Source organism: Desmodus rotundus, chromosome 6, assembly GCF_022682495.2.
Source record: "Desmodus rotundus isolate HL8 chromosome 6, HLdesRot8A.1, whole genome shotgun sequence".
Classification (NCBI taxonomy): Eukaryota; Metazoa; Chordata; class Mammalia; order Chiroptera; family Phyllostomidae; genus Desmodus; species Desmodus rotundus.
This window is the reverse complement of record NC_071392.1, coordinates 94,370,228-94,394,835: the sequence shown is the minus strand read 5'-3', so window position 1 is coordinate 94,394,835 and position 24,608 is coordinate 94,370,228. Positions and strand designations below refer to the sequence as shown.

Genomic DNA, 24,608 nt, shown 5'->3' with positions numbered 1-24,608 from the left:
AGCACACCCGCGGCGCTGCGCAGGTGGGCGTCGTGACCAGCCCAAGGCCGGCTGTGACCTTCGGGTGGCCGCCGCTCTCTGGCCTGCCCCCAACCCGGCCACAGGCAGCCTTCCCGAAAGACTGGGGAACAAAACCCCGCTCCCTCCCATCTCCCAGCGGCCTGGGCCCCACGAGCCCGGATTCCCAGCCAGTTCGTGGCCGCACTGCCTGGGGAGGGGCCTTCAGCGCTGGGCTTCGGTGTCCGCGCCGGCAGCCCGCGGTGCCGTGTCTCCGCGCTTGGGGAGGGATTAGTCAGCCCGAGCGGGAGGCCCGCGCGGGCTCCAGGGGCGCTGGGATCCTGGGCGATGGCCCCCCGCTGGAGGCTCGCAGTCCAGGCCCCAGCCCCTAGCCCCGGGGAGCAGAGCAGCCCCTCCAACCCCGCCCTCGCTGCGGGCCCCCGCTGCTGCCCCTGAGTGGGCGGGACCGGGGGCGCGGCTGGGGCGGGGCTAAGCAGCCTGTTTCCCGGCGGGGGCGGGCCCGGGAGCGGATGAATGAAGCACCGAGTGGGTTGCGAGCGGCCGCCAGAGCTCGGTGCGCAGCGCGGCGGCCGGGACGCGGACGGTGAGTGCTCCGAGCAGTGCGGGCCGGCTGGGCGGGCGCGCCGGGCCCTGGCCTGCTGACGTCAGAAGCGCGGCAGGTGCCTGCGGGGGGGCGGGGGCCCGCGGGGCCGAGGTGACGCTCGCGCGCGGCGGGGGACCCGGGCCGGGCAGGGTCCTGGGGTCCGCGGAGCGCCCCGAGACCCTCTGGCGGGCGGGTGGGCATACGGGACAGAACATGGACCAGCGCCCCACAGCCCGGCTGCCTCCCGGGCATCGGACGGAAAACGCATCCCTTGTCCCTTCCAGCTCCCCGGGAGCCTGGGGAGGAGACAGGCGAAAGGCAAGGGGGTGCGTGGTGGGCGGCTGGGGCTCAGATGGGGACGGAGGAAGTGGGCGGGGAGCGGCGGCGGTCCAGGGGGGTGACCAGGGCAGGTCCGGGCGCACATGCTGGAGCAGGCTACGCAGGCCCAGCCAGGGCCAGATGTGGCCCCGGGAGCTGCCGGCCCGCCACCTGCGGCGGATGCCGCTGCTGCTGAGTCAAGGAGGAAGCCAGTCATGAAGTTTCTCGAGGGAGGCCGCGCTTTGTTCCCGCCATCCGCACTCCGCGCTCCCAATACTGCGGGGAGGGGAGCCTGGGCGGAGGCAGCCCCGAGGGGCGGCTGTGGGTGGCCTCCTGGGCTGGTCCCCAGCCGGGGTTATGCGGGCCACGTGCCTGTCCTCACCCCACCACGTGAGGTCCCACACCGGAGCCCCGGGTGCAAGTGGGGAGGGGGGCGTGTGGAAATGTGGGTGCAGACCCACTCCTGGTGCCTGGGGGGCACACGGGTCCCCAGACTGGGAGACTGGGGGAGAGGCCAAGGCCCGTTCTGGGTGGAGGGAGACTCTGACTCCGGGAACAGGGTGGAGAAGACTGCTTCGGTAGTGGGGTCAACACCCCAGGCGTGGAGGGGAGGCCCCAGAGCCCCCAGGCCCCAGGCCCCAGAGTGCCTGAGCTCCCTGGGGTGGCCGCCCCGGGCGGGTGGAACAGCAGTAGTTTTCCACAGGGCTCACCCAGCTTCAGCCTCTGCTTGGATTTCCTCTGTCTGATCAGAAACTGGTCTGGGAAGCGACTGGACTCGCTGAACCCTGAGAGGCCGGGCCAGAGGGTTTTGTTCTCTGGGCCGGGTGGGGCAAGTGGACCTCAGGGCACAGGAAGCTGCCGGTTGTGGCCGCCGGCAGCTGGGACTCTAACCATCGCAGCAATGAGGACGGCGGGAGCTGTCTGTACAGCGAAGCACGCGCCGGCCCTGAGCTACACACCCACCTCGCCAACCCTGGCCTCTGCACAAGGCGGCCACTGTTGCTCCCACTTTCCCGATCAGCAAACCGAGGCCCCAAGCGGTCAGGTGACCAGCCCACGGCCACATAGCTTGTCCGGTGGAGCGGCTTGAGTCCGGGTTTGTGGGATATTTAGAGCTCTGCACCCGGGGGGGGGGGGGGGGGGCAGGCCTGACAGGGAACACTGTCCCAGAGGGTGGGCTCCTGGCCCAGAGACACAGGGAGGAGGCCTCTCAGGAACCGGCCTGCACAGCCAGGCTGCCCCTGTGGGGCTGGGGGGAGGCAAGAGGGACGTCTTGTCTTGGTTGGACCCAGGTCCTGACTGCTCTGCATGGGCACCTGCCCTGCTTCCTGCTGGGCAGGGCGGAAGGTACTACCTGGAAATTTTTCATGGGGCCACCTCCTTCCTGGGTGTGGCTCTGGAAGCAGGTGCCAGACAGGTCCCGTTGCCAAGGTGGCAGATGTCTGGAGTCAGGCAGGATGGTGGCTGAGGGAATGAGGGTCTTGGGTTGACCTGTCTTTATTAGCCCACCTGATTCTGAGGGACTCAGCGTGGAGCACCTGGCTCTCCCTGGCCTTGATGGGCCCTCGCCTTAACAAACCCGGGCTGCAGCACTGGGCCTCGGGGTCTCCGTCTGTGTTTGCTTGGCTCCTTGTGAAATCTAAGTTAGCATCACCTCTGCGGTGCTTTCCCTCCAGAAGTCTCCGGGAGTGTCAGGGAATCCAACCCCCAGGTCGGCATTGCTGAGCTGTATAAATTTGTGGCTTTGTGGACTCATACCCCGGGGGCAGTGGCCGCCACTGTGGTGAGTTTGAGCCCCTCAGGCCTCCCTGTGGGTGACATGGGTGATGAGCAGGAAGCCAGACCAGAGCCTGGTGCTGCTGCACAGGAGGGAGCTGGGCTGGGGCAGCTGGCCCAGTGGGGGATGCAGAGGACTTGCCTGGCCACCCCCCTACCCCCTCCAGGTGTCATCTGCCTGGGGTGTGGACACAGACCACGAAAACCGCCCCTCTTGAGTCACGTGGTCGCCTGTGCTCCTGCACACCTATGAGCCCATTGTCTGCTTTTGGAAGCAGACAATGTGCCTCAGGACTTCAAGGCCACCTTTGTTCTGGGACATTCAGCTGCTCGCCTGGCCTGGTGTGGGCATGGTGGGCGTGGCGGCAGACGGTGGAGCAGGCAATGGACAGGCCTGCTGGGATTCCTCGGGGACTGGGGCACCGGGGCCTGGCTGCCTGAACGCCGGACCCTGGCTGTGTCCCCCCATGGGTTGCCTCTCTCAGTGAGTTATTTACTTGGCAAACCTTGGGGTTACCCCTTAGCCTGAGCCACAGAAGGCTTGGGATGAGCTGGGCCGAGCATGGCACCCCACCCACACCTTGCTCCAGGCCCTTAGGTTTTTTGGGCATCTACCTCTCGGCAGGCACCATGGGCCTCATACTTGGACCAGCGGGCCTGAGAGGCCCTCTGGAAATGACCGAGTCCAGCCCGGGCAGGTCCACCCCGTGGGCAGAGCCTGCTGCCCCCAGCGTCCCCTGCCCCACGAAGACCCCTCTGTAAGTCCGAGTTCTGATGAGCCTCGAGTGGTGCCCGAGAGCAGAGTCGGGTCCTTCACCCCCGGGGGGGCCCCCCCTGATGCCCTGCCCCCGTCCCAGTAGGGACACTGAGGCTCAGAGTGACCCAACCTGAGGTGGAGCACCTGCCTGGCTCAGAGGCAGCCCCTCTGCATCTCCTCTCTGCTTGGGCATCACCCTGGAGTGGCGGGGAATGGCCCTTTTTTTAAATCAAACATTATTAATTGGGAAGAGGCATAAGCTCCCTCAGCACCCCCACCCCCGCTCGCCCCACCCTCCCCACGCTGGGGCTCGGGCACTGAGGACAAGCATAGGAACAGGAACAGGACACTCCCTGAAGGACAGGCCCTTCCCACCCGCCCAGACAATCCTTCATTGTCGGCCTCCATGCAAAGCAGCTCTGTGCTCACAAAGTATGCAAATTGGGGTAACCAGGCACTGCTGTGGCCGCCCCAGGTCAGGCCACAGAGGTGTCTGCAATATAAATAGCCTTGAACCTCATCTTGAAGAAGTGAAAGGCCCCCTCCCTGCCCCCAGGAGGGGACACCAGGATGGGGCCAGGAGAGAAGGCAGCTGCCTGGGGAACCCCAGGGTTAACCGGGGGGAGGCAAGGATGGAGGGTGCAGCCAGGGTGCTGGGGCTCAGGCAGGGGTGTGGGGCGTGCCATGGCGCCGTGCGTCATGGCCGTCAGCCTCAGAGCCATCAGGTGCAGCCAGGAGGGACTTCACCGCTGGCACATAACGAGAAAGAAGAAATGAAATCAGCGACTTCCCCGGCAGCCAGGTTGCCAGGAGGGCTCGGGACAGAGCCTGGGGGAGCTCGAAAGGGAAGGGCTCCCAGGGGGGCATTTGCTGGGCCAGACGCCAGACTATCCCTCGGGGGCTTAAAGTGTCCCTCTTGGTCACCCTGCTTCCTCCCTGCCGGCCCCTTTTCATCGTAAACCTCCGCGCAGGCGCCTGCGGGGACCTGCAGAGGCGTCGAAGGAAATAAGACAAGCCAGACGGGTGGGCACGTCCAGAGCGTTTTGGCCCTTCAGGGGGGCTGGGGTCCTAGTGTTCGCAGACGAGCCACAGGGCCTGGATTTCTTCACAGCGGGCGGGGCGAAGCCGATGGGCCAGTGTCTGTCCCTTCATGAGTGTGAGCACACCCACCCCCTTCCCACCAAAGCCCCAGGCTCCCTCCCCACTTGCTGTCCTGGACTGGGAGAGTCCCACTGCCCACCTGAACAAGGACGACCCCCTGCCCCCAGCGGGCCCGCTGTGCAGCTGTGCCTGAGCCCCACGGCCTGGTGGAGGGGGAGAGCTGGGAGCGCCAGGCCGATGCCCAGCTCTGGGGTCCCAAAGCTGGAGCGCCCAGAGGGAGGCCTCGTCTCTGGTCCTGGGGCAGCGGGGGAGCACAGGGCCCTGGTGGTCCAGTGGGGGCTCAGCCAGCCGCAGGGCCTTCTCCCCCATCCCGGGGCATTTCCTCGGAGGCTCCCAGGGACGTGGGACTGACCTCAGGGCCCTGAGAGTCTGGGTGTCACACAGCCCTGGCTGCGCTCAGGATGCGGCCGCCGTTGGCAGACTCCAGACACCACGGTTCCACGGTGTCCTGTTCCAGCTGCCCTGCACCTCAGCGCCTCAGTCACTGGGGCACACCGCTCCTCCTTCCCATCCAGACACGCCGATATACGGGCCGAAGCCTCCCAGAGAAAGGAGCCCGCCGTCCCTCTGAGCGAAGCGCTGATAGGCACTGTCACCGCGCTCACTGGACCGAGGTGAAGCGGGGTCCCAGATGAGGCTGGAGGGCCCTCCGTCCTCGGTGGCTGTGGGTCCCCGAGTCTTCGGATGCTGAAACGGGTCCTGAGGCCCTGAGTGAGGCCTCAGGGCTGGTGGATGAGAACTGGGTGCTTTATTCTCATGACGGGCGGGTGGCGGCTGGCGGTGGGGCGCTGGCCACCCTCTCGAATGAGACTTTCCATGAGCTGATTCACACGTGTGTGTGCTCTGCAGGGTTCTGGGTTGGCCGTTGTCTGTCTGGGTCACAGACCCACAGTTCCCAGCTCAGGCAAAACTTGACCACGGAACTGCGGGGGCCACCTACCACCTGTGGTTAGGGCACTGGGTCGGCTCTGTCTTCAGAGAGGAAGCTCTCTCTTTCTTCAGGGCCATCCCTCGTGACAAAAGCCAGCAGCCTTGCCCCTTCACCAGGCGAAGGCCTGGCCCTCCTGCGGCCCCCGAGCAGAGCCAAGTGCAGGGTCCGCAGGCGCCACCTCTCGGGCTGGGTTTGCAGTAATTCCCCGGTTGCAGTGCTGGCCCTCCGTCCCACCGGCCCCTCAGCCTGGCCGGGCCCTGTCCCTTGGGGATACGCTCCGGGGCCCCAGAATGAGACCCAGGACCCTGTGGTTTGCATGTGCATGCGTGCAGACAGTTGTGTGTGTGCACATGTGTGTGTTCCATTGTGCCTGTTCTGCATTTCTCTGTATTTCTGGGTCACCACCACCTGAGCTGCGGGGCGGGTGGGTGGCAGGGCTGTCCCGTCCGAGGGCTCGAGCTGGTCACTCTCCAAGCTGTCCTACTGCCTCCCGCGGGCGTGCTGGGTCTCACCCAGGCAGCCACCAGCCGGGGCAGCTGTGCGAAGGTGCCCCCCTCTGTCCAGCAGGAAGCTCTGACTGCCCCTCAGGCCCCAGCTCTCCCGTGACCGAGCCTGGCATACCAGCCTGCACCGGGCGGTGGAACAGCCCCAGGGAATGTCTGCGGCAGAACTTCTGCTGTCCGCCCACAGTCTTGAGACTGGCCGCTGATAGCCTGGCGGCAGCGGTCTCCAAAGCAAACAGCTGGCTGGCGTGTAAATGCCACTCGGTCAGAGGACAGCTGTGATGCATTTTCGTGGGCTCTGAAGCCGGGCAGTGTGAACTGGTGCTGTCAGCGGCCCACTTCCATTACTTGTATGGTAGGCATGGCCAGGAGTGCACAGGGGACATCCACAGGGAGTCTGGGAACGTGGGATGTCACCATGAGGGAAGGGGGGCCGACAGCATCCACCCCACACCCACACCCTGTGGAAGAGGCGTGTGAGGCTTAAATCATTAGCTAAGCAGGTGCGACCTTCCACTTCCACGGAGGAGCATAGTGGTGGCCCCTTGCCCGCTGCCTCGGTGACATGGCCCTGCAGGAGGCCCAGGAGCAGGACGGGGTCGTGGTGGGTGGACTGGGACCCCCTGGCTCTGAGACCCCACAGGGCGCGGGGGTCACCATGTTGCCGCAGGAGGGGTCACAGGGAGATGGGTGCTGCTTGGTCTCCACAAATGCAAAACTGCCTCCCCGACCAGGGTGGGTCCCACCTGGTTCCCACCCCGGTCCTCTTAGGCAGCTCGTGGTCTGTCCGCCAGGACCCCTGCCGTCCGACCCCACAGTGGCCGTGCTCCATGGGGTCTGGGGTGCATGCCCGGCCGTGTCCCTTTCCTCACTTCCCCCACCCCCAGAGTCTGGACTGAGATAGATTTCTTGTTTGTGTGGAAGGTCGCTGAGAGCTGGCAGGGCGTGGGGTTCAGAAGGGTTGCTGGGGGCACACTGCAGCCCTAAGTGTGTGGGTCCAGGTGGGGCCCTGGATTCAGGGAGGGGGCTGGTCCAGGGGACGGGGCGCATGGGCCTGTTCTCCCCAAAATGGTAGTGTGTTCATGGGCAGACGCCAGTTTACTCACCAGAAATTCTTCTCACAGAACAAACCAGCCACTGGAATACGGTCACTGTCACCACCTGGGTGGAGATGCCCCAGCACTCGATGGGGGACAAGCCCTTCGCCTCCATGCCACAGCTGGTCTTCCCCAGCCCCCCCATGGCCCTGGATGACGGGGGTGACTGCACCCCCCCCAGCCGGCGGGCGTCCCTGGGCTCACCCCTGGGCCTGGGCACCCTGCGTCCGGCCTCCCATGGGCCCCTGGATTCCTGCAGCCAGCCGCTGTGCCAGCCCAGGGCCCAGAAGCACGGTGGCCGGGCCGCCCACACAGTGTGCTACGCTTCTGTGGGGCCGCAGAGCTCTGAGTGTGGTTGGCGGGCCTTCGCCCCTGCGTGCCTGCAGGCCTTCAACACGCCGCGGGGCTTCCTGCTCTTCCTGTGTGCGGCCTCCTTCCTGCAGGGCATGACGGTGAACGGCTTCATCAACACCGTCATCACCTCCATCGAGCGCCGCTTTGACCTGCACAGCTACCAGAGCGGCCTCATCGCCAGCGCCTACGACCTGGCCGCCTGCCTCTGCCTCACCTTCGTCAGCTACTTTGGCGGCAGCGGGCACAAGCCTCGCTGGCTGGGCTGGGGCGTGCTGATCATGGGCGCCGGCTCACTGGTGTTCGCGCTGCCCCACTTCGCCACGGGCCCCTACGAGGTGGAGGTAGACGAGGGCCTTGGCACGTGCCCAGCCAACCGCAGTGGGGTGGCGTGTGGGAGCCGCACCACGGGCCCGTCCGGCTACCAGCTGGTCTTCATGCTGGGCCAGTTCCTGCACGGGGTGGGCGCCACGCCGCTGTACACGCTGGGCGTCACCTACCTGGACGAGAACGTCAAATCCAGCTACTCGCCTGTCTACATCGGTGAGTGAGGCCGGCGGGGGGGACGGGGGGCGAGCGACAACACCGGCCAGCCACCAGCGCAGAGCCTGGCCCCTGGTACGCATTTTCCCATTGCCACGCGTGGCCGCACATGGCCCCAGGGGCTCCTAGGTGAGGGGGGAACAGCGCCAAGGGTGCCTGCAGTGGGCTTCAAGAGAAAGTTTTTTAAATCCCTTTAAAAAGTTGGCCCTAGCCAGGATTCAGAGATGAAAACCCTGGTTTAAAGGGATCCATCCCCGGGCGGGTGGGGGGTCAGTGAAGTGCAGAATGGCCCACGTGGCTGCTGAGTGTCACTTCCCTCACAGCCATCTTTTACACGGCGGCCATCCTCGGGCCCGCGGCTGGCTACCTGATTGGAGGCGCCCTGCTGAACATCTACACGGAAATCGGCCGACGGTGAGTGGCCCAGCTCCCTGCGCCAGCACAGAAATCCCCATGCCGTCCACGCGGGAGGGCACGGTGCCCACGGGGCAGGTGTGTGGAGGAGCCCTGTGCACCTGCTGGTCTAGGGTGGCTAGGGGGGCAGGACAGGGTGGGGGTTGGATGGCTTCCAGGAGCCACGCGAGACCAGACTGATGCCCTTTGCAGAACTGAGAGTGGGTTTTCCTGCTGCCGGGGAGACTCTTTTCTGTGGGTTTTCCCACACCGAGCAGTTCCCCACACGCCAGCTGGGTGTCCCAGATGCAGCTGCGTTCTGACACCGACTTCCCGCATCGGCGCAGGCCCACAGGTTCAGGGGCTCAGTCCCCCGTGGCCGCCCCCAGTAAGGACACCAGGTGGCCCACAAGTTCTGTCCCCCTTGGGCACAGTGCAGAGACCCCCTCGACCTCCTCCTCAGCTCTGTGATGTGCTCGGTGGCTCCCAGACCTCAGAAAGGCTCGTTATTCCCTCGGTCACCGGGCTCTCACACGGGAAACAGTTCAGGGACAGGCAGGTGGCAGAGAGCTCAGGGCGCCATGTGGGAAGGGGTGGAGCTCAGTTCCCCCTCGGGGTGCCCACGTGCCCCCTCCTACACGTCCCCCACCCCGGGAACTCTTGGACGCCCTCCTGCTAGGGTTTTCTGGAGGCCTCACTCGGTAGGTGTGGTTGCTTAGCTCCCCGGAGGTCAGGCATGCAGCTGAAGTCCCAATGCGCTGGCCTCACGGAGGGTCTTTCTGGTGGCCAGCCCCCCTCCTAAGCTCTCGAGGGACCTGCCGAGAGGGGCCACATCCGAACTCAAGACGCCGCCATCACCCAGGAATTGCAAAGAATTACAGAGCTCTGTGCCAGGGACTGGGGCAGAGGCCAAAGCTGTGTTTCTTGGAACGACAGTGTGCGCTTCTTCTGTTTCCTCGTGCGTTTTGCTTGTGATACTAGTTTTTGTGCACTTGAGCAGGAGAGAGAGAGGGCAGAGTTGAGACAGACAGGCACAGGGAGACAGAGACAGAGGTGAGAGGGAGGGCAGAGGAAGGAGGCGAGTCCTCCTGAGCACACGGGCGTCACCCTCCGGGTAGTTGCCCAGCGCCTTCCGAGACACAGGGCGGGCGCCGCGGGCTACCCCTCGGACTCTCTCTGCAGATGGCGCGCCTCCCGTCGAGGTGTCTAGTGCCCTGCCCTGGTACGAACGCCACCTGTGGCCTCAGGTTGACTAAGTGGGGTGCCAAATGTGCGCGTTCTGGGCAGTGCAGGAGGTAGGTGGGGCCATGCCCCTCCCTTGCTACGCCCTCCCCCTGGCCTGCGTGGGCCGGCAGCCGAGGGGCACCCAGCCCAAGGGCCCGGGACGCTGACCCCACCACCTCTTCCCACAGGACCCAGCTGACCACCGAGAGCCCGCTGTGGGTCGGCGCCTGGTGGGTGGGCTTCCTGGGCGCCGGGGCCGCTGCCTTCCTCGTCGCGGTCCCCATCCTGGCCTACCCGCGGCAGCTGCCAGGTGGGTGCCCTCCCGAGTGTGCAAGCGGCCCCCTCCCCCGGTCTGCTGAGCAGCACAGGAGAGTCCAGGTTTCTGGTGGGTCTGCCACCCTGCAGGGTGCGGCCAGCCAGCGGTGTGCCTGCCCCACCCCAAGGCCAGGGAGAAGCTGGCTGCAGTGGGGGACGGGAGCACCCTTCCTGGTCTCTTTGGCCCCAGGTTGTGCCACCAGCTCTGTCCCACCTCTTGCCACCGTGGTGCATCCTCATGCCTTCTGTCCCACGGGGGTCCCCGACCTGGCAGGGGCAGGGCCACCAGCCGGCCTCTGGTCCCCGCCTCTCACCGACGTCCCTGTCCTCCCAGGCTCCCAGCGCTACGTGGTCATGAGGGCCTCTGAGACGTACCAGCTGAAGGACAGTGGTGACAAGGCGGCCAGCAGCCCCGACTTCGGGAAAACCATCCGAGACCTGCCTCTGTAAGGAACTGGGGGGTGGTCGCCTGCTACGCGCCTCTCGCCCTTGCTGCGTGACCCGAAGACCCTCTGGGATCCCGTGGGAGTGCAGAGCTCCTAAGCCCCTGTCACAACCTGGTGCCCAGGGACACGCATCTGACCCTCTGACCTTCCCCCAGAGTCACCCCTGACTGGCTGCAGCCCCTCCCTCTCGTACCCTCCAACCACTTCACTAGCTGCCCTGAGCCTGCGGCCACTGGGACTCCAGGCTGGTGCTGCCCCCCCACCTGTCCCCCCTGCCACACATGCCTCTTGTCCACTGTCTCCCCTCTCTCTCCTTGGGAGGACATGGTCTCGCTCTCATCCCCGTTCACAGACACAGCACTGGGGGATGCTGGCTGCCCAATGCCCCCCCCTTATAGCACCCAACCCGCCATGGGGGTCTCTCCCTGTTCCAGTCCTCAGCTTTGCTGAGCGCCCACCCGCCCCTGCAGCCTCCCCAGCCCGTTCGTTAATGGCAGCATTGACGGGCCACAGAGGGGCTGTCAGCAGTGGGAACAGCCAAGTGCCTGACTTCAGCACGGGAGGGTGGAGGGGGCAGAGGAGGTGGCGGGCAGCAGGCGGCCTCCGGGGAAGCAGGCTGGCTTGTGGACAGTCCCTGCAGCGTTTAGGGTGTTGTTCTCCCCATCCAACTTCCTGTGGGACCACCCAGGGGAGCCGCCCCCTCGGGAGGGTGCCCCCACCAGGGTGAGGTGGCCCAGGGCCAAGCTGGCCAGGGGGCGGGGGCGTCGTCCCCTGACGCCCACTCTCTGTGGGACACTGAGCCCATCTGCCGCCTGGTCCCCAGCAGACCCAGGGCCTGAGGGCTGACACCAGGAAGTGCAGGCCCAGGCTTGGTTCCCGCGGCCGGTTGCTGGTAGTAAAACAAGCCTGGCAGTGGGTGCTCTCTGTCAAGGCCAAGACTAGTTAGTTCTCTGAGCACATTCCACACAAGAATCTCCGCCGAGCCGCCCGCAGGCTGGGGGAGAAACGAGGAAGGCTGCCCGCCACGCGGGCAGGTCTGGGCAAGGCGGCAGGAGGGCCGGCCGCACCCGGGCACCCTTCCCAACAAACACACGCACAGGACCTGAGACCTGTGGGGGGTGGAAAAGGTGCTGGGTGTCCCGCGGCCCGGAGCCCGCGCGCCCCCTGGCTACACCCACTCCGATGGCATTTCATCCGCGGCCTTTCTGGCACTCGGTGAGAAGGCTCGGTCAGCAGACCTGTGGCGAGAGGCCTTGAGAGGGCCGCTGTGAGGTGAAGCCTAGCGAACCCCTTGTATCTGAAAAGACGAGTCGGGGGCTGTCACCAGGTGGCCACCTCCTGGCCGCCTGCTCTGAGGGTCTGGGCACCGGGGCTCCTCTGGGCTGCCCTGCACAGTCCCACTTCTCAGAGTCCCACTTGGTGCTGGCCTGTGTCCCCAACTCGAGAGCGTGTGGGAGCCCCATGCTCCAAACTGCTCTGACAAGTGTGGTAGGGGCAGCACCAGCGTGGGGGTGCCCACGGGGGTGCAGCTCTCGGGCAGGAGACCCAGGAGGACAGCATCTCAGCCCCCTGGTGGGACAGCCCTCAGCTGCCACCGAGAGCCTCTGGGCCGTCACAGCGAGACTCTGAGCTCAGCAGAGCCATGTAGGAGACACCCATTAGCCACACACTCGTCACCGATCATAGGACCTGCCTGGTGGTCAGGGCGCAAAAGCGAGGCTAACCCACCCCGGCCCGCGTCCCTCACAACTTCTGGGCACAGGGACGTAGCCCCATCAGCCAGCATCTCTGCACCGGGCTGGGCGCCTGCGCCCGTGGCTGATGGGGGCTGGGCGGTGGGAACCTCAGGTGCCCCTCTGCACACCGGGGCCGCTGGCTGCCGCACAGGCTGAGCCCCTTTACTCCCAGACCCCCGGGGGTCGGGACTTCCCTGTTTCCCGCGCTAAGGTCTGCCCCCCTTGCCAGCACCTCTCCTGACATCGCCACTGGCTCTGAGCCCCGCCCCAATTTGCACGGCACCCTAGGCGCTCACAATGCTGCCACTCCTGACGGGTGGGGGCAGGACCCTGCGCCTCCCCGTGGGGCTGGCCCTCCTCGAGCCTGTGTGCTGGTCGCTCAGGTGGACCACGGCCTGGCACGGAGCCGTGATGCCCTGTGACTCTGGGGACGCCTCCCCGGCAAAGCTTCAGGGTGTGACGCCAGCACCTCCAGGCCCATGGCCCACGTCTGATGCTCCTGAAACCCTCCCCACCGAGGCTGAGCAGGGCTCTGAGCCTGCTCAGCCCTCAGACAGGGGTCCAGGCGGGTCCGCCAGGGAACCAGCAGGCCAGGCCCTCAGGGACTGACATTACCTGCCAAGTGCACAGCAAGCGGAACTGGGGAGCCAGCCAAGCCACTGGGGCTCCCGGGAGGGGCCTCTCGGTCCAGATCACCAGGGCTTCCTGGGGGGGCCTCCCCATAGGCTGCTGGTTGAGAAGGGGCCCCACCCCTCCGTGCCCCAGTCCCCTTTCCCAGGGGCCTGTCCAGTCCTGGACTTGGTGACGACGGCCCCCAGAGGGGACTGAACAGCACCATGGGCCACTCACAGTCCCCCCTCACACCGAAGCCTACACTCCAGCCCAGGCGGTGAGGAGGCTGTTCCGTAACCGGTGGCAGCAGCTTCCACCATGAACTGCAGGCTGTGAACCCGGGTGCCAGGTCCCTCAGCCACACCTATACCCCTCCCCGGTCTCTCTGGAATAAACATGGGGTGCCTGCCCACTCCCTGGCAGCCTGCTCTGTCCCCTCCTCAAAAACTTCGGCGTCTCCACATCCCGGCTCTGACGCCCATCTCTTCTATCCGTTCTCCACTCCCGTCCCCCCGGCAGCTCCATCTGGCTCCTCCTGAGGAACCCCACATTCATCCTGCTCTGCCTGGCTGGTGCCACCGAGGCCACGCTCATTGCCAGCATGTCCACGTTTGGCCCCAAGTTCCTTGAGTCCCAGTTCAGCCTGAGCGCCTCCGAGGCCGCCACCTTGTTCGGTGAGAAAAGCCCCACATCACGGGGCCCTCAGCTTTTTCCCAGTTCTCAGTCTTTGAGAGCATGTTCCGGAAGGCCCAGGCACGACACCTTCCCTGTGTGGCCTGGAAGGGCAGGGGGAGCCCGAGAGTGAGGGCTGGGCACACTGCTCCCAGGTCTGACCAGATGGACCGGAGCAGACCGCCCTCCCTGAGGGGGCTGGGTGCACAGACCACTGCATGCCTGGTGTGCTGAGGGGTCCCTCTGAGGCCCTAGCGCACCATGCTGCCCTCCAAGTGGGAGCCCACTCTGCTGGGGGCATGGGGTGGCCGCTAACTGGCCTGGAACCTCCTGCCCAGGGCCTTGGCCACCGTCCTGGCTCTCAGAGGACAAGCCCAGCTGCAGGCACCCAAGAGGGGGAGGACCCTCCTGAAGCCCCTCCCTGGGCGGCTGTGGCTGCGGGGCGACCTCAGCCCACTAAGAACACGCCTGGCCAGGGAGAGGCTGCCCCAGCACGCGTGGCTGCCGTGTGGGCGCAGTGGGGGTCTGCGGGCAGCTCCCCTCAGGCTTCTACTCCTGCACGCGAGGGGTCCCTCGATGAGGGGCCACCCCCTTTCTCTAACGCCCTCATACCTTTCCATTCCTGGCCTCCTCTCAGTGACTCCCCCACCCAGACCCCACCCACAGCAACTGCCTGCCACCCCCACAGCAGCCTTCTCCCTGTCCTGGGACAGCCATGTCCTTTGGGTCCCCCTCCCATCCCCCAAGAGGGCTCTGGTCAGTGCTGGGGAGATGGGCCCCTCTGCCCCTTGGAGCCCGACTCTCATCCTGGGAGCCCCTGCCAACCAATCTCAACTTCACTTTGAGGGGCCTTGGCTGTGTCTTCAAACCTGCCCCCACAGGTGGACGGGTGGAGGCTGTGTGCAGGGCCCGTGCCGGGTGACTCGGGTCCTCCCCAGAGGCAGGGTGGCTGTGAGCTCCGGACAGGGCCTGGCACCCGAGAGCCGAGCGCTGCTGGTCAGGGATGGGTCTGCACCTTGGTTTCCCCATCTGTAAAGTGGGGATAACAGGATGCAGAGGGTTCAGGGTCCACCCCGGCTCCCAGGCTCCCAGGCTTCCACTGAGCTCCTGGCTGAGCCCCGCCCTCTCCCACAGGGTACTTGGTGGTGCCGGCAGGTGGGGGCGGCACCTTCCTGGGCGGCTTCTTCGTGAACAAGCTGAAGCTCCGCGGCTCGAGCGTCATCAAGTTCTGCCTGGCCTGCTCCCTGACCAGCCTTCTGGCCACCTTGGTCTTCTTCACCCACTGCCCCAACGTGCCCATGGCCGGTGTGACGGCCCACTACAACGGCAGGTAGGGCTGCAGCTCGCCTGGCGGGGTCCCATGGGTGGAGAGTGGACCAGCTGAGCTGCCGCTGTCCCTGCGCAGACCGCTCTGCCACCACTGAACGAAGGGGATGCGGGCCCTGGGCCTCCCCCCAGAGGCAGCGTGGGTGGGAGGGAGGCATAGCAGTGCGCCTGGTGCCCGCTGTGCCTGAGAAAGGCTTGGACTGCACAGCGGCTGCAGAAGCCGTGTTGGGGGGCTTCATACCTGTCACTCCTGGGCCCCAGCATGTCGAAGCACATGGACCCGCTGCCCGTGCGAAAAACAGGCCCCCGGGGTCGTGTGTGGCGCGTAGGTTGGATTCAGGGCTGGGTTTGCTTTGCTGCGACAATTCCCAGAATCCTGTGAGGCCCTGTGCGAAACTCCGATCTGTGGGCGGGGCAATCCCAGCGGACTGTGAACCAACCGGCATGGGCCATGGGGACGAGACCAGGGCCGCCCCTGTGTCCACGGGGCACCCCACTTGCCCTGGCCTCCGCCCCACCTCACGCTTCTCCCACTGGCAGCACCTTGCCCGAGGGCCGCCTGGAGCTGATGGCCGCCTGCAACGCCAACTGCAGCTGCCAGGCAGAGCACTACAGCCCCGTGTGCGGCTCCGACGGGCTCATGTACTTCTCCCCGTGCCACGCGGGGTGCCAGGGCGAGGCTGCACCTGGCCCCAGTGGCCAGAAGGTGAGTGCGGCCGCTGCCCACCTGGCGTCCGCCCGCGCCCGGGACCCCGGGGCCCCCGGGGCCCCCGTCCCTGCCCCCTGTAATCAGCGCTGTCGCTGTGCTCCTCAGGTGTACCAACACTGTAGGTGTGCCCTTCAGAATCTGTCCTCTGGCCCTGGCCGTGCTGCCGCGGGGAAATGCACTTCCGCCTGTCGGAGCAAGCCCCTCCTTCTGGTTTTCATGTTCGTTGTAATTATCTTTACCTTCCTCAGCAGCATCCCCGCGCTGACGGCCACGCTACGGTAAGCACGGGCCTGGGTGTCGCTCCGGTCCACAGCCCTCCTTTGCGGCACGCCCAGGTGCAGCTCTGCAGAGCCCGCGGGGTCCCTGCCGGGGCCCCCCAAAGCAGTGGCGAGAGAGAACCGCACCCCTGCGAGGCACTTTCCAGCTGGGGAGGCGGTGATGCAGTCTGGGGCTCAGCCTGGACTTGGCCGCGGGCTTGGGCGTGGGACCTGGCTGTGGCGGTGGCCACGCTTCCTGGACGTTGACGCTGTGGTTTTCCCTCTCAGGTGCGTCTGTGACCAGCAGAGGTCCTTTGCGCTGGGAATCCAGTGGATCGTGGTTAGAACGCTAGGTACGGAGCCCCCACCCAGCTGGCCTTCTTCCCGCCCAGGGAAGGGTGCCATTCCCTAAGAGCCCACTAGAGGGACCCACGGTCACCTGCCCGGAGGGTGCTCTTTCCCACTAACCCAGAGGCCGTGGGGCTGTCCCCGCCTGATGCCCGTCCCCGAGCAGGAACATTTCAGTCCCTGCTGTACCCCTGAGAGCACTGGCAGCCACGGCCCCCTCTCTGGAGCCTGGGCACACCGGTTCTGAGCAGCCTTTCTCCGCCGCAGGGGGCATCCCAGGACCCATCGCCTTTGGCTGGGTGATCGACAAGGCCTGCCTGCTGTGGCAGAGCCAGTGTGGCCAGCAGGGCGCCTGCTTCCTGTACCAGAACGCGGCCATGAGCCGCTACATGCTCATCGCCGGGCTGGTGTACAAGGTGAGTGGGCGTCTGCGGGGGGTGGGGCTGCGGGGTGGAAGCTTCTCGTTGCAAGGGGGTCTGGGCCCTCACGCCTGCAGCCCATGAGGCAGAAGCGCGCCCTTCCCTGCTTAGAGCCTGTCACTGGGAGGGACCCTGGTGGTGTGGTGACTGTAACAGAGCCTCCTCCTCCCTGGCTCGCAGCCCCGCGCCTGCCTGCTGGGGCCTTTGTGGTGGAGCCTGCTGCTGTGCCCTGTGGCTGTGGGCAGCTGAGGCTTCGGAGGATAGAACCTGCAGCCCCAGCACGTCCAGGCCACTCAGCGTGATGGGCGCAGGTCAGCAGGACAGTGAGGGGCTTCCTGGCCCCCACTAGGCCCTCTGCTCCACGCTGCACTCTGAAACGCCCTGCCCCAGCTCCGGCCAGTGCCCCCCATGGACACCAACTTGGTGTTTTGAATCCCCCCACTGGAGGAGAAGTCACAGGACTTTTCAAATAAAATGGACTCCTAGGGCCGGGCAGGGACAGTGTGTCCACTGGCGGGAAGCTCGTGCGGAAGGGCTTGGGCTGACCCTGGGTTAGGTGGCTGTGGATCAGCATAAAAATAGCCGAGTGTGACCAAGGATTTGGGGGCGCTGCAGAAGAGTGCCAGGTTGGATTTAAAGAGACACAGCCATCCCAGGGAGCTGGCCCCCACTTTCTTCTGCGTGTATGTCCTGTGGTCCCCTCCCCACCAGGGCATCAGGCTGAACCCCTGGGCCATAGATAACCCTGTGACCTCTGCTCAGCCAGCCTGCACCGCCTGCTACTTCCAGCAGGGGGCACGAGCAGGTGTGCCCCTAAGTACCTCTGCCCCAAAGTGGCCAGAGCGGGTCAGCCCTCTGTGAGGCTTCAGGGAGTGGGTGGGCGTTTCTGCTCAAACCTGTGTTTCCAGGGTGAGGGCATGCGGGTGTGTGCAGAGGCCAGCCTGGGCACCGCGCTCTGGTTTTCCAGGCTGCGCCTGTGAGGTGGGAGCACTGGGCTCACCAGCTCTGGGTTAGGTTGCTGGGCCACTGTAACCAAGACCCTCAAACTGGGCGGCTTAAAACGACAGGAATTTATGGTCAGTTCTGGAGGCCAGAATCCAAGGTCAAGGTGTCACAGGGCCAGTTTCTCCTGGGGGCTGCCGGCAACCCGGGGCTGGTAGACTCGTCACCCAATCTCTGCCTCCATGTTCACCGGGTCCCCCTCTGCGTATCTGTGTCACACCTCTTCCCCTCCCTCCCGTAAGGGCACCAGCCACTGGATTGGGGGCCCACCCATCCAGTGCGTGCTGGACTCAAGTTCCTTAGTTACTCCTACGGGGCCTGTTTCCAGACACAGGCCCCGTTCCCAGTTTCCGGGGACCAGGACTTGGACACAGCTTTGGGGGCACACCGTTCAGCGCCCCTCCTTATCCAGTGCCTCTGCTTTTAGTCAAATGGCGTTTTCGTTCCTTGGCTAAGAATATTGGTGTTCACGCTGGGGACTGGCCGTGCTGGGGACTTCTCGCCAGAGCAGGGCGTCCTCGGAACCTCGAGAGGAGCCGGGCTGGCGGGGTGGGGGGCTCCCAGGTGGGCAGCTCCACGAGTCCAGCGGCTCCTTTCTCCCCAGGCTCTGGGCTTCCTCTTCTTCGCCACTGCATACGTCCTGTACCGGCCCCCGTCGGGGTCTTCCCACGGCCTGGAAGCATCTCTGCCCAGTCAGTCCTCAGACCTCCAGGCCACCCCCTCGGACCTTCAGCTCCAGAGCAACGTCTGACGCCCACCCGCCCGCTCGGGGCCTGGGTCAGCACTCTGTGCTCCCTGAAAACACCATCTAGCTGCTGCCCAAAAGGGCTGACCCTCACCAACCGCTCACCCAGTGCTGAGAGGGGTGCCCTTCAAAATTCTCCCATTAGATTTGAGTCGGGAGGAGCTCGAGCCAGGGGGGCTATGCGTATCTGAGCCCAGAAGGCAGCAAAGAGAAGGAATGCAAGCCACATCGGAGAGCCCGCAGGGAAGCGCAGGGATGGGAGGAGCGGCCCAGCGTGCCCACCCTGCCACTGGACCCACTTCCCTTTCCCCCTTTCTGGCCATTTCACATTCTGTGGCCTTTCCCAGTGGACGGAGCCCGACAGCATTGCCCCGGGGGTCTCAGGAGCCCGGGGATGCGCAAACAGCCCAGCTTTTGAATCAGTCTGTGCCATCCCAACTTAGCTCTGTCAGTGGTTGTAAAAACGTGCAGGGCCATCTCGGATGAGCTGAGCCACAGCCCCGCCCCCCCGAGTCCTTGTCCACTGCTGAGGTGAGCAGGTGGCGGCTCATCCGTTCCACTCGACCTTCCGTGTGCACTGGACCTGCTCGGCTCTCGTGGACGAGACAGACGCTGGCACAGCTGCTCCGTGGGGAGTGTCACGCGTGGGCCCCACATGGGCGCTGGTGGCCGGATGGTGCCTCAGAGTGTGTCTGCTGCAGGGACCCGACCTCCTGAGTTGTCCTGATGGAGCAGAGGCCAGTGTGAGGCCATTTCCCAGGGTGCAGTCAGTCCCCAAGGGGCTGGCTCCTGGTTCCAATCTACTGTCACCTCCGTCCTTGCTGCGTGACCCGGCGGGACTGGAGCAGGTTGCATAAGTGAATATTTATGGACCCACATTTTGCATAAACACTTATTTCTAGAATCTGGTTTTTACCTGTGGATGCTGCCTGAGGGTGTCAGACCTCTGTGAAATATTTGTTCCCTGCTGCCCTCAGTCAAAATTGTGTGAATAAATATATTTTAATATTTAAAACATATGTCCTCTAGGTGTGCTTGATTTCTGCGAAGTTGCAGAGTTTGGTGGGTTTGCCCGTCCCTCGTGTGGGTTGTCTCGAGTCCGCAGCAGCGGGCTGCCGGGAGAGCCCTCTCTTGGCCAGGAGCCTCCCGGTGGAAGCTCAAATCGCTTCTCCCCTCCAGCCCTGGGCAGACCCCTGGGCTCGGCAACCTCCCCACCCGCTCCCTGGGGGTCAGCTGCCCCTGCCTGGTTCCTGCTTCCTGCCCCCCTCCTGTGCCCACCCCACTCTGCTGGGGCACTCCTACGGCATCCCCTACTGAGACACCAGCCCCTGGGCTCCTCACATCGTCCGACCTGCAGGCAGGTCCCACAGACCCTCTGCTGGACTATGCCCTCTGACCTCTGACCTTTGCCCTCCACCCTCTGTAGCCTGAGGGACCTGGAGCAGGGTCAGTCGTTGGGGGTATCCCCCTCCACAGGCCCCATGTCCCACTCAGCCCTGAGCGCGGCCCAGCTCTCCTGGGTCCTTTCGCCTGTGGCTCCTTGTGGGGGACCCTGTGGGCCTCGTCTCCTGGAGGCTCAGGGTGTGGCAGAGTCCTCGGCAGAAGAAACCAAACGGAAGCACCTGGAGCACGGCGCTGCCAGCTGGAAGTGCCTCAAGGCATCAGCAACGCCTGGCCTATCACGGGCCGAGCCTGCCGGCGTTTCCTGATTCTGCCGGGACCTGGGCTCCCCTGGCCTCTCGTCTGATGTGAGCTCGGCCCCCAGCCGACCACCTCCCAGGGCTGGTGGGTGCGGTGGGGGCTGCCATTGCAGCCACTGGGCAACAGGGGGCAGCATATGCACACCCTGGGTGTCTGGTTCCCTGAAGACCACAGAGCCACCTGCCCACCCACAGGACCCTGTCTCCATGCCCACCTAGCAGCCTCTCCCCCACATATGCCAGCCACTCAGGGGTCTCTTCCTTCCACTCCCCCAGGAGACGTTTCTGTGACTGTGAGCTGGACGCCACCCCTTCCATGAATCCTGACCAGCCACCTCCGTTTGCCAGGACCCGGGCAGGGCATGGGGTTGAGCAGCCAGCTTGAAGCTGGACAACATGGGAGAGTCGGGGGAGCATCTGCTCTGAGCCAGGCCCTGCGCTGGGTGATGGGGATCTCTGGAGGGGCCTGTTCTGGATGTTCCCTTAAATAGAATCACAGGCCATGTGGCCGTGTGGCTCTGGCTGGGCTCGCGGAGCATCACGCTCGAGGCTCGTCCGCGATGTCGCAGGTATCGGCGCAGGTGAGGAGGAATCGGTCTGCACCAGGCTCCAAGGACGTCCCTGGCCTGCATGGTGCTCAACTGCCACTGTCCGGTAGTCCCAGGGCCCTGAGGTGGCCCCTCTCTGGTCTGAGCTTGGAGGCTGGGGGTTCCTGAAGAACCAGCTGTGCTCGTGGGCAAGATCCCCGGGCTCTGCGTGCCGGCTGCTCTGGGCAGTCGCCCCTGCTGAGAATCTGTACTTGGACTTGTTTCGGTCGGCAGCACGTTGGACAGGCAGAGGCGACAGCGACTTAATAGCTATTATATGTATAATGCGTTTCATTCTCGGCTGGCTCCCCCAGTAATTACATTCCGCTGCATTTAATTCATAACTGGATCATTTATTCCGAGTGGTGCTGAGGGACCGCAGGCTCTCAGGAGCTGTCGCTGAAGGAGCCAGGCCCTCCGCCCTGGCTGCGCCTGTCGGGGACAAGGCTGAGCTTCTCGTGGCTCTCATGGGGGTTCCCAGCCAGCAGCAGCAAGGTGACGAGGATGCAGATGGAGAAGCCGATACATAATCTAACAACCCAGCGTGTGACCTGGACCTATAGACGCGCCAGACAGGGCTACCAGCGTAGCGTGAGCTCCACAGGCCTGGGGCAGATGTGCAGGATCCTGAGCGTTTTACTTATACTTTCCGTGCCTCGGTTTCCCCACATCCAAGGTGAGGAGGACACCTCAGTATTGATCTCGCTTGGGCGTTTGAAGACTAGAGAGGTCTCTGGATTAAACAGCAGGTATACGTGTTTATGAAATAATTAAAATAATCATCCTCCCTGCTTGACAGGTAAGGAAACTGAGGCACCGGGAGCTGAACAAGCAGCCTCCCTCCATCAGGGCTCTGCAGGGACACAGAGCCAATGGGGGGGCTGTGGAAAGGGAGAGACATGGGGGGGGGATGAACTGGTCGGTGGTTATGGAGGCTGAGAAGTGCAGGGAGGAAACCGAGGTCCCGGCTCAGGCGGAGAGGCAGGGCGGGCATCCTCCGCATTCTGTGTGTGTTCTATCCAGGCCATCAGCAAGCTGGATAGGCCCACCCACACTGCGGACGGCGCCGCTTCACTGAGCCCACCAATTCGAGTGCTATCCTCCCAGATACCCCCAGAATAACGTTTAATCTGGGCCCTGTGGTCTGGCAGGTGGACATGTAAAATCAACCTTCAACCACTCACACTGGGCCACGCTGCCTCTTGGCAGAGCCTCAGGTCTCCCCAGCAAGCCTGTCCCCTGTGCCAGCATTTCTTGGGGTCAGGACCCTCCCCATCTCTGCCAGAACCATGTGGGAACCTGCTTCTAAGGCTGGTTTGTGCCCTCGCCCCTGGGTTAGACTCGGGGATGGGGGTGGCTTCCCCACCTGCATCCAAAGAGCACCTGGGGCAGCTGGCTGTCACCAAGTTCAAACCACTGTTTTGTGCGTCCCACCAGCCCTCGAGTTTCCTGAGCATGCAGGCGACGCAACCCCAGCCCTGGCCTCGAGGTCAGTCAGTCCCTCCCTGGAGTCACTGATTTCCACCAGAGCATCACAGGAGCCGACTGAGTGGGGCAGCCCAGCGGCAGGTAATCACACACCTGGCAGTCACTAATTAGCAGCCTAATTAGGCCCAGGCCTCCACCCCTCACCACAGCGGCCCAGCACGAATTCCTTTTGCAGCTAATGATTGTGTCTTCTCAGCGAGCACACTAAGGCGGCTCTTCCTGTACTCCCCACTTTCCCAGAAAATCCCCGAGTGGCAGCGGAAGTCGCTGTTGGCCCTGCAGCTCCACACGTCCAGGGAGATACCGGAGTGGTGACGGGCCAGCCACAGCAGGATGCACAGCCCAGGGGGTGGGGGTGGGGGAAGGGTGTCCTTAAGGGGAAAGTCAGTGACCCCAGAAAGCCTGCGACCCGGCCTGGGCCTCATAAACGGTCCTGAGTGGGGACGGCGCCCTCCCTGGTGGGGGCCTTCTGGGCCCTGAGAGCCGGCCGTACTCCCGGCTCCCCAGGTGGTGTTTGTCCACTGAGCTGTGTCTCTGTGCGACTCTGGCCCCAGGAGGAGCTTCGTGCTCAGGATGGCAGGTGACAGCTAAAGAGCTCTTCACGAGGACAGCACGCTCTCTCCAAGCTCCCAGCTCAAATGAGCCTTTCTCCCCAGGCAGCTGAGAAATGTGGCGGCTACCCCCCTGTTTACCTAGGATAACGGCAGAGACATGGGGTTTGTTACTCAGTGAATGTCCCCGTTGTGACAGGATGTGACAGGAGGGACCATCATGTTCCCCAGCTTTGGAATGAAGACGACGGGCTTCTTTGGGGGTGCAGAGATGGGAGAGAGGCATAGACAGGCAGGGCAGATGGCTCACCACCTGCAGAGCAAACCCCATGTCTTCCCCCAGGGAGCTCAGACCCCGTCACCCCGTCCCTGCCAGCTGGCCACCATTCCACAGTCAGACTGGTCTTTAAAAAAAAAAAAAACTCTTGTTATGTAATATAAAGTAAAAAGGGGCCCATTAACTCTTAGCAGTCATTCACCCTTTAGTCTGAATTACCACCAGCCATTTCACCAATGGCAGATTTGGGTGATGTCGGGGGAGGGAAGAGGGTGCCAGCGTATCTAGGGCGGCAGAGGAAAGGCAGGTGGGGAGGGGACCAGCCGTCATTTGGAGCAGCCTCTGGCTTGACCTCACGATGCTCTGAGGACCACGAAGACAGCTGAAAGCCACAGGCCCCCAGAGACACAATGTGCTCAGTGCGCTTGGTCGGTCAACAAACATGTGCTGAGCGTCTTCCAGATGCCAGGCCCAGAGCTGCCACCCAGGACAGAGCGCTGGGCGGCACCAGGACGTCCCCAGGACCCTAGGGGCCTCACCCTGCACAGCCACCGAGAGGGCCGGGCTGGTGAAGGAAGTGATGTGGGAGCCGAGGCCTGGGGAGGAGGCAGCAGGGGAACAAAAGGACACTGCGTGGTGCAGGGCAAGGGATACCCCCACCATCCCCCGAAGGAGCACCTCCTCTGCCTCTGTGGCCAGGCTGGTCGGTGAGGAGGCAGATCCCAGAACCACAGGCACCACACTGAAGAAAGGAGCCCCCCGCACCTCTCTGTGAGACCCTGGGGGTGCAACCCTTCTCCCCCAGACTCCATCCCCCAAAGGCCAGGCTGCGGCTAAGCCACACCTGTGGGGTGCCGGGACCCAGAAGGTCGCCGCCACGTCCCTCATGCGAGCTGGGGCCGCACAGCTGCAGAGCGCTCAGTGAGCTGCGAGGGCCGGAACCTGGAAGGCGGACACTCACCCGGAACCAGAGCTGCCCGGGAAGGATGCCCGACACCGCAGTGCCAACAGCTGGGAGACCCAGGGTCCTGAATGGAGGGGGCAGGGCACTTCCAGGGTCTTGGGGGTGGCTGGGGACGCCAGGCTGGGGGGGAGGGAGGCCTGTCATTTTCTGAGAAACCCATGAATTCTTTCCAACAACCCAATGAGCACCTCTCAGTCTGAAAGCACATTGAGGTTTTGAAGCAGGAATCTTGGGTTCATCGCCAAAGCCCGCAAAAAGTTAAGTTCCCATCAAAATGCCTCGGTCTTCCCTCTTGTGGTTGGTCCGCTGAGCCTGCAGGCATCCGGAGGGGCATTCCTGAGTGGACAGAGCCGGGTCCTCAGAGCACCAAGCCGGGGCCCCTGAACGGGACCAGCCTCCATCTGCGCTCCCTCGGGGACCACACCTGGGTGGAGGGACATGAACCTGTGTCTTCCTGTTTCCATCCTTCAACCTCCCTCAGTGATGTACTGGGTTTGTGGAGATGCCAGAACGGGGTCGACACCATCCCAGGGAAACCAAGGATACCACCTGTGCAGACAGATAGACAGGGCCTCTGGGGTGGACAGCAGAGGGGACCCCTGCCCTGGACTCAGCAGAGCCAGGTCCCTCTTGAAATGTGTCTCCCTCTCACACTCTCCCCTCCCGTGGGGCCCGGGCACTGGGGGAGTCCCTGTGGCTGAGGAAGGGGGCTGAGCTGAAGGAAGTCCTCTCGGGGAGTGCCCACCCTGCTGGAGGAGCTCGTGCCTCCTCCCGCGATCTGCTGGCGTCCCCCCCTGCA

At 64.4% G+C, this 24,608-nt stretch overlaps 1 protein-coding gene across 9 annotated transcripts; it reads left to right on the top strand.

Moving 5' to 3' along the window:
- Nucleotides 1–448: 448 nt before the first annotated feature.
- On the top strand, nt 449–19,228 carry SLCO4A1 (solute carrier organic anion transporter family member 4A1). 9 transcript variants are annotated; one of them, XM_053927140.2, is made up of 15 exons: nt 538–601; nt 2,596–2,702; nt 5,129–5,227; nt 6,109–6,402; nt 7,172–8,038; nt 8,362–8,452; nt 9,844–9,965; nt 10,305–10,416; nt 13,284–13,438; nt 14,571–14,766; nt 15,303–15,468; nt 15,577–15,749; nt 16,017–16,081; nt 16,344–16,492; nt 18,102–19,228. In XM_053927140.2, exons 5-15 carry the CDS (start codon nt 7,219–7,221, stop codon nt 18,246–18,248), a joined length of 2,196 nt encoding a protein of 731 aa, XP_053783115.1. In that variant the 5' UTR covers nt 538–601; nt 2,596–2,702; nt 5,129–5,227; nt 6,109–6,402; nt 7,172–7,218; the 3' UTR covers nt 18,249–19,228. The 9 variants fall into 9 exon arrangements, with proteins under 9 accessions (XP_024415679.2, XP_053783115.1, XP_071077831.1 ...); XM_071221729.1 differs by lacking the exon at nt 6,109–6,402 and adding an exon at nt 1,623–2,015 and having other exon boundaries at nt 581–601; nt 2,599–2,702; nt 4,998–5,227; XM_071221728.1 differs by lacking the exon at nt 6,109–6,402 and adding an exon at nt 1,623–2,015 and having other exon boundaries at nt 581–601; nt 4,998–5,227.
- Nucleotides 19,229–24,608: the final 5,380 nt, after the last annotated feature.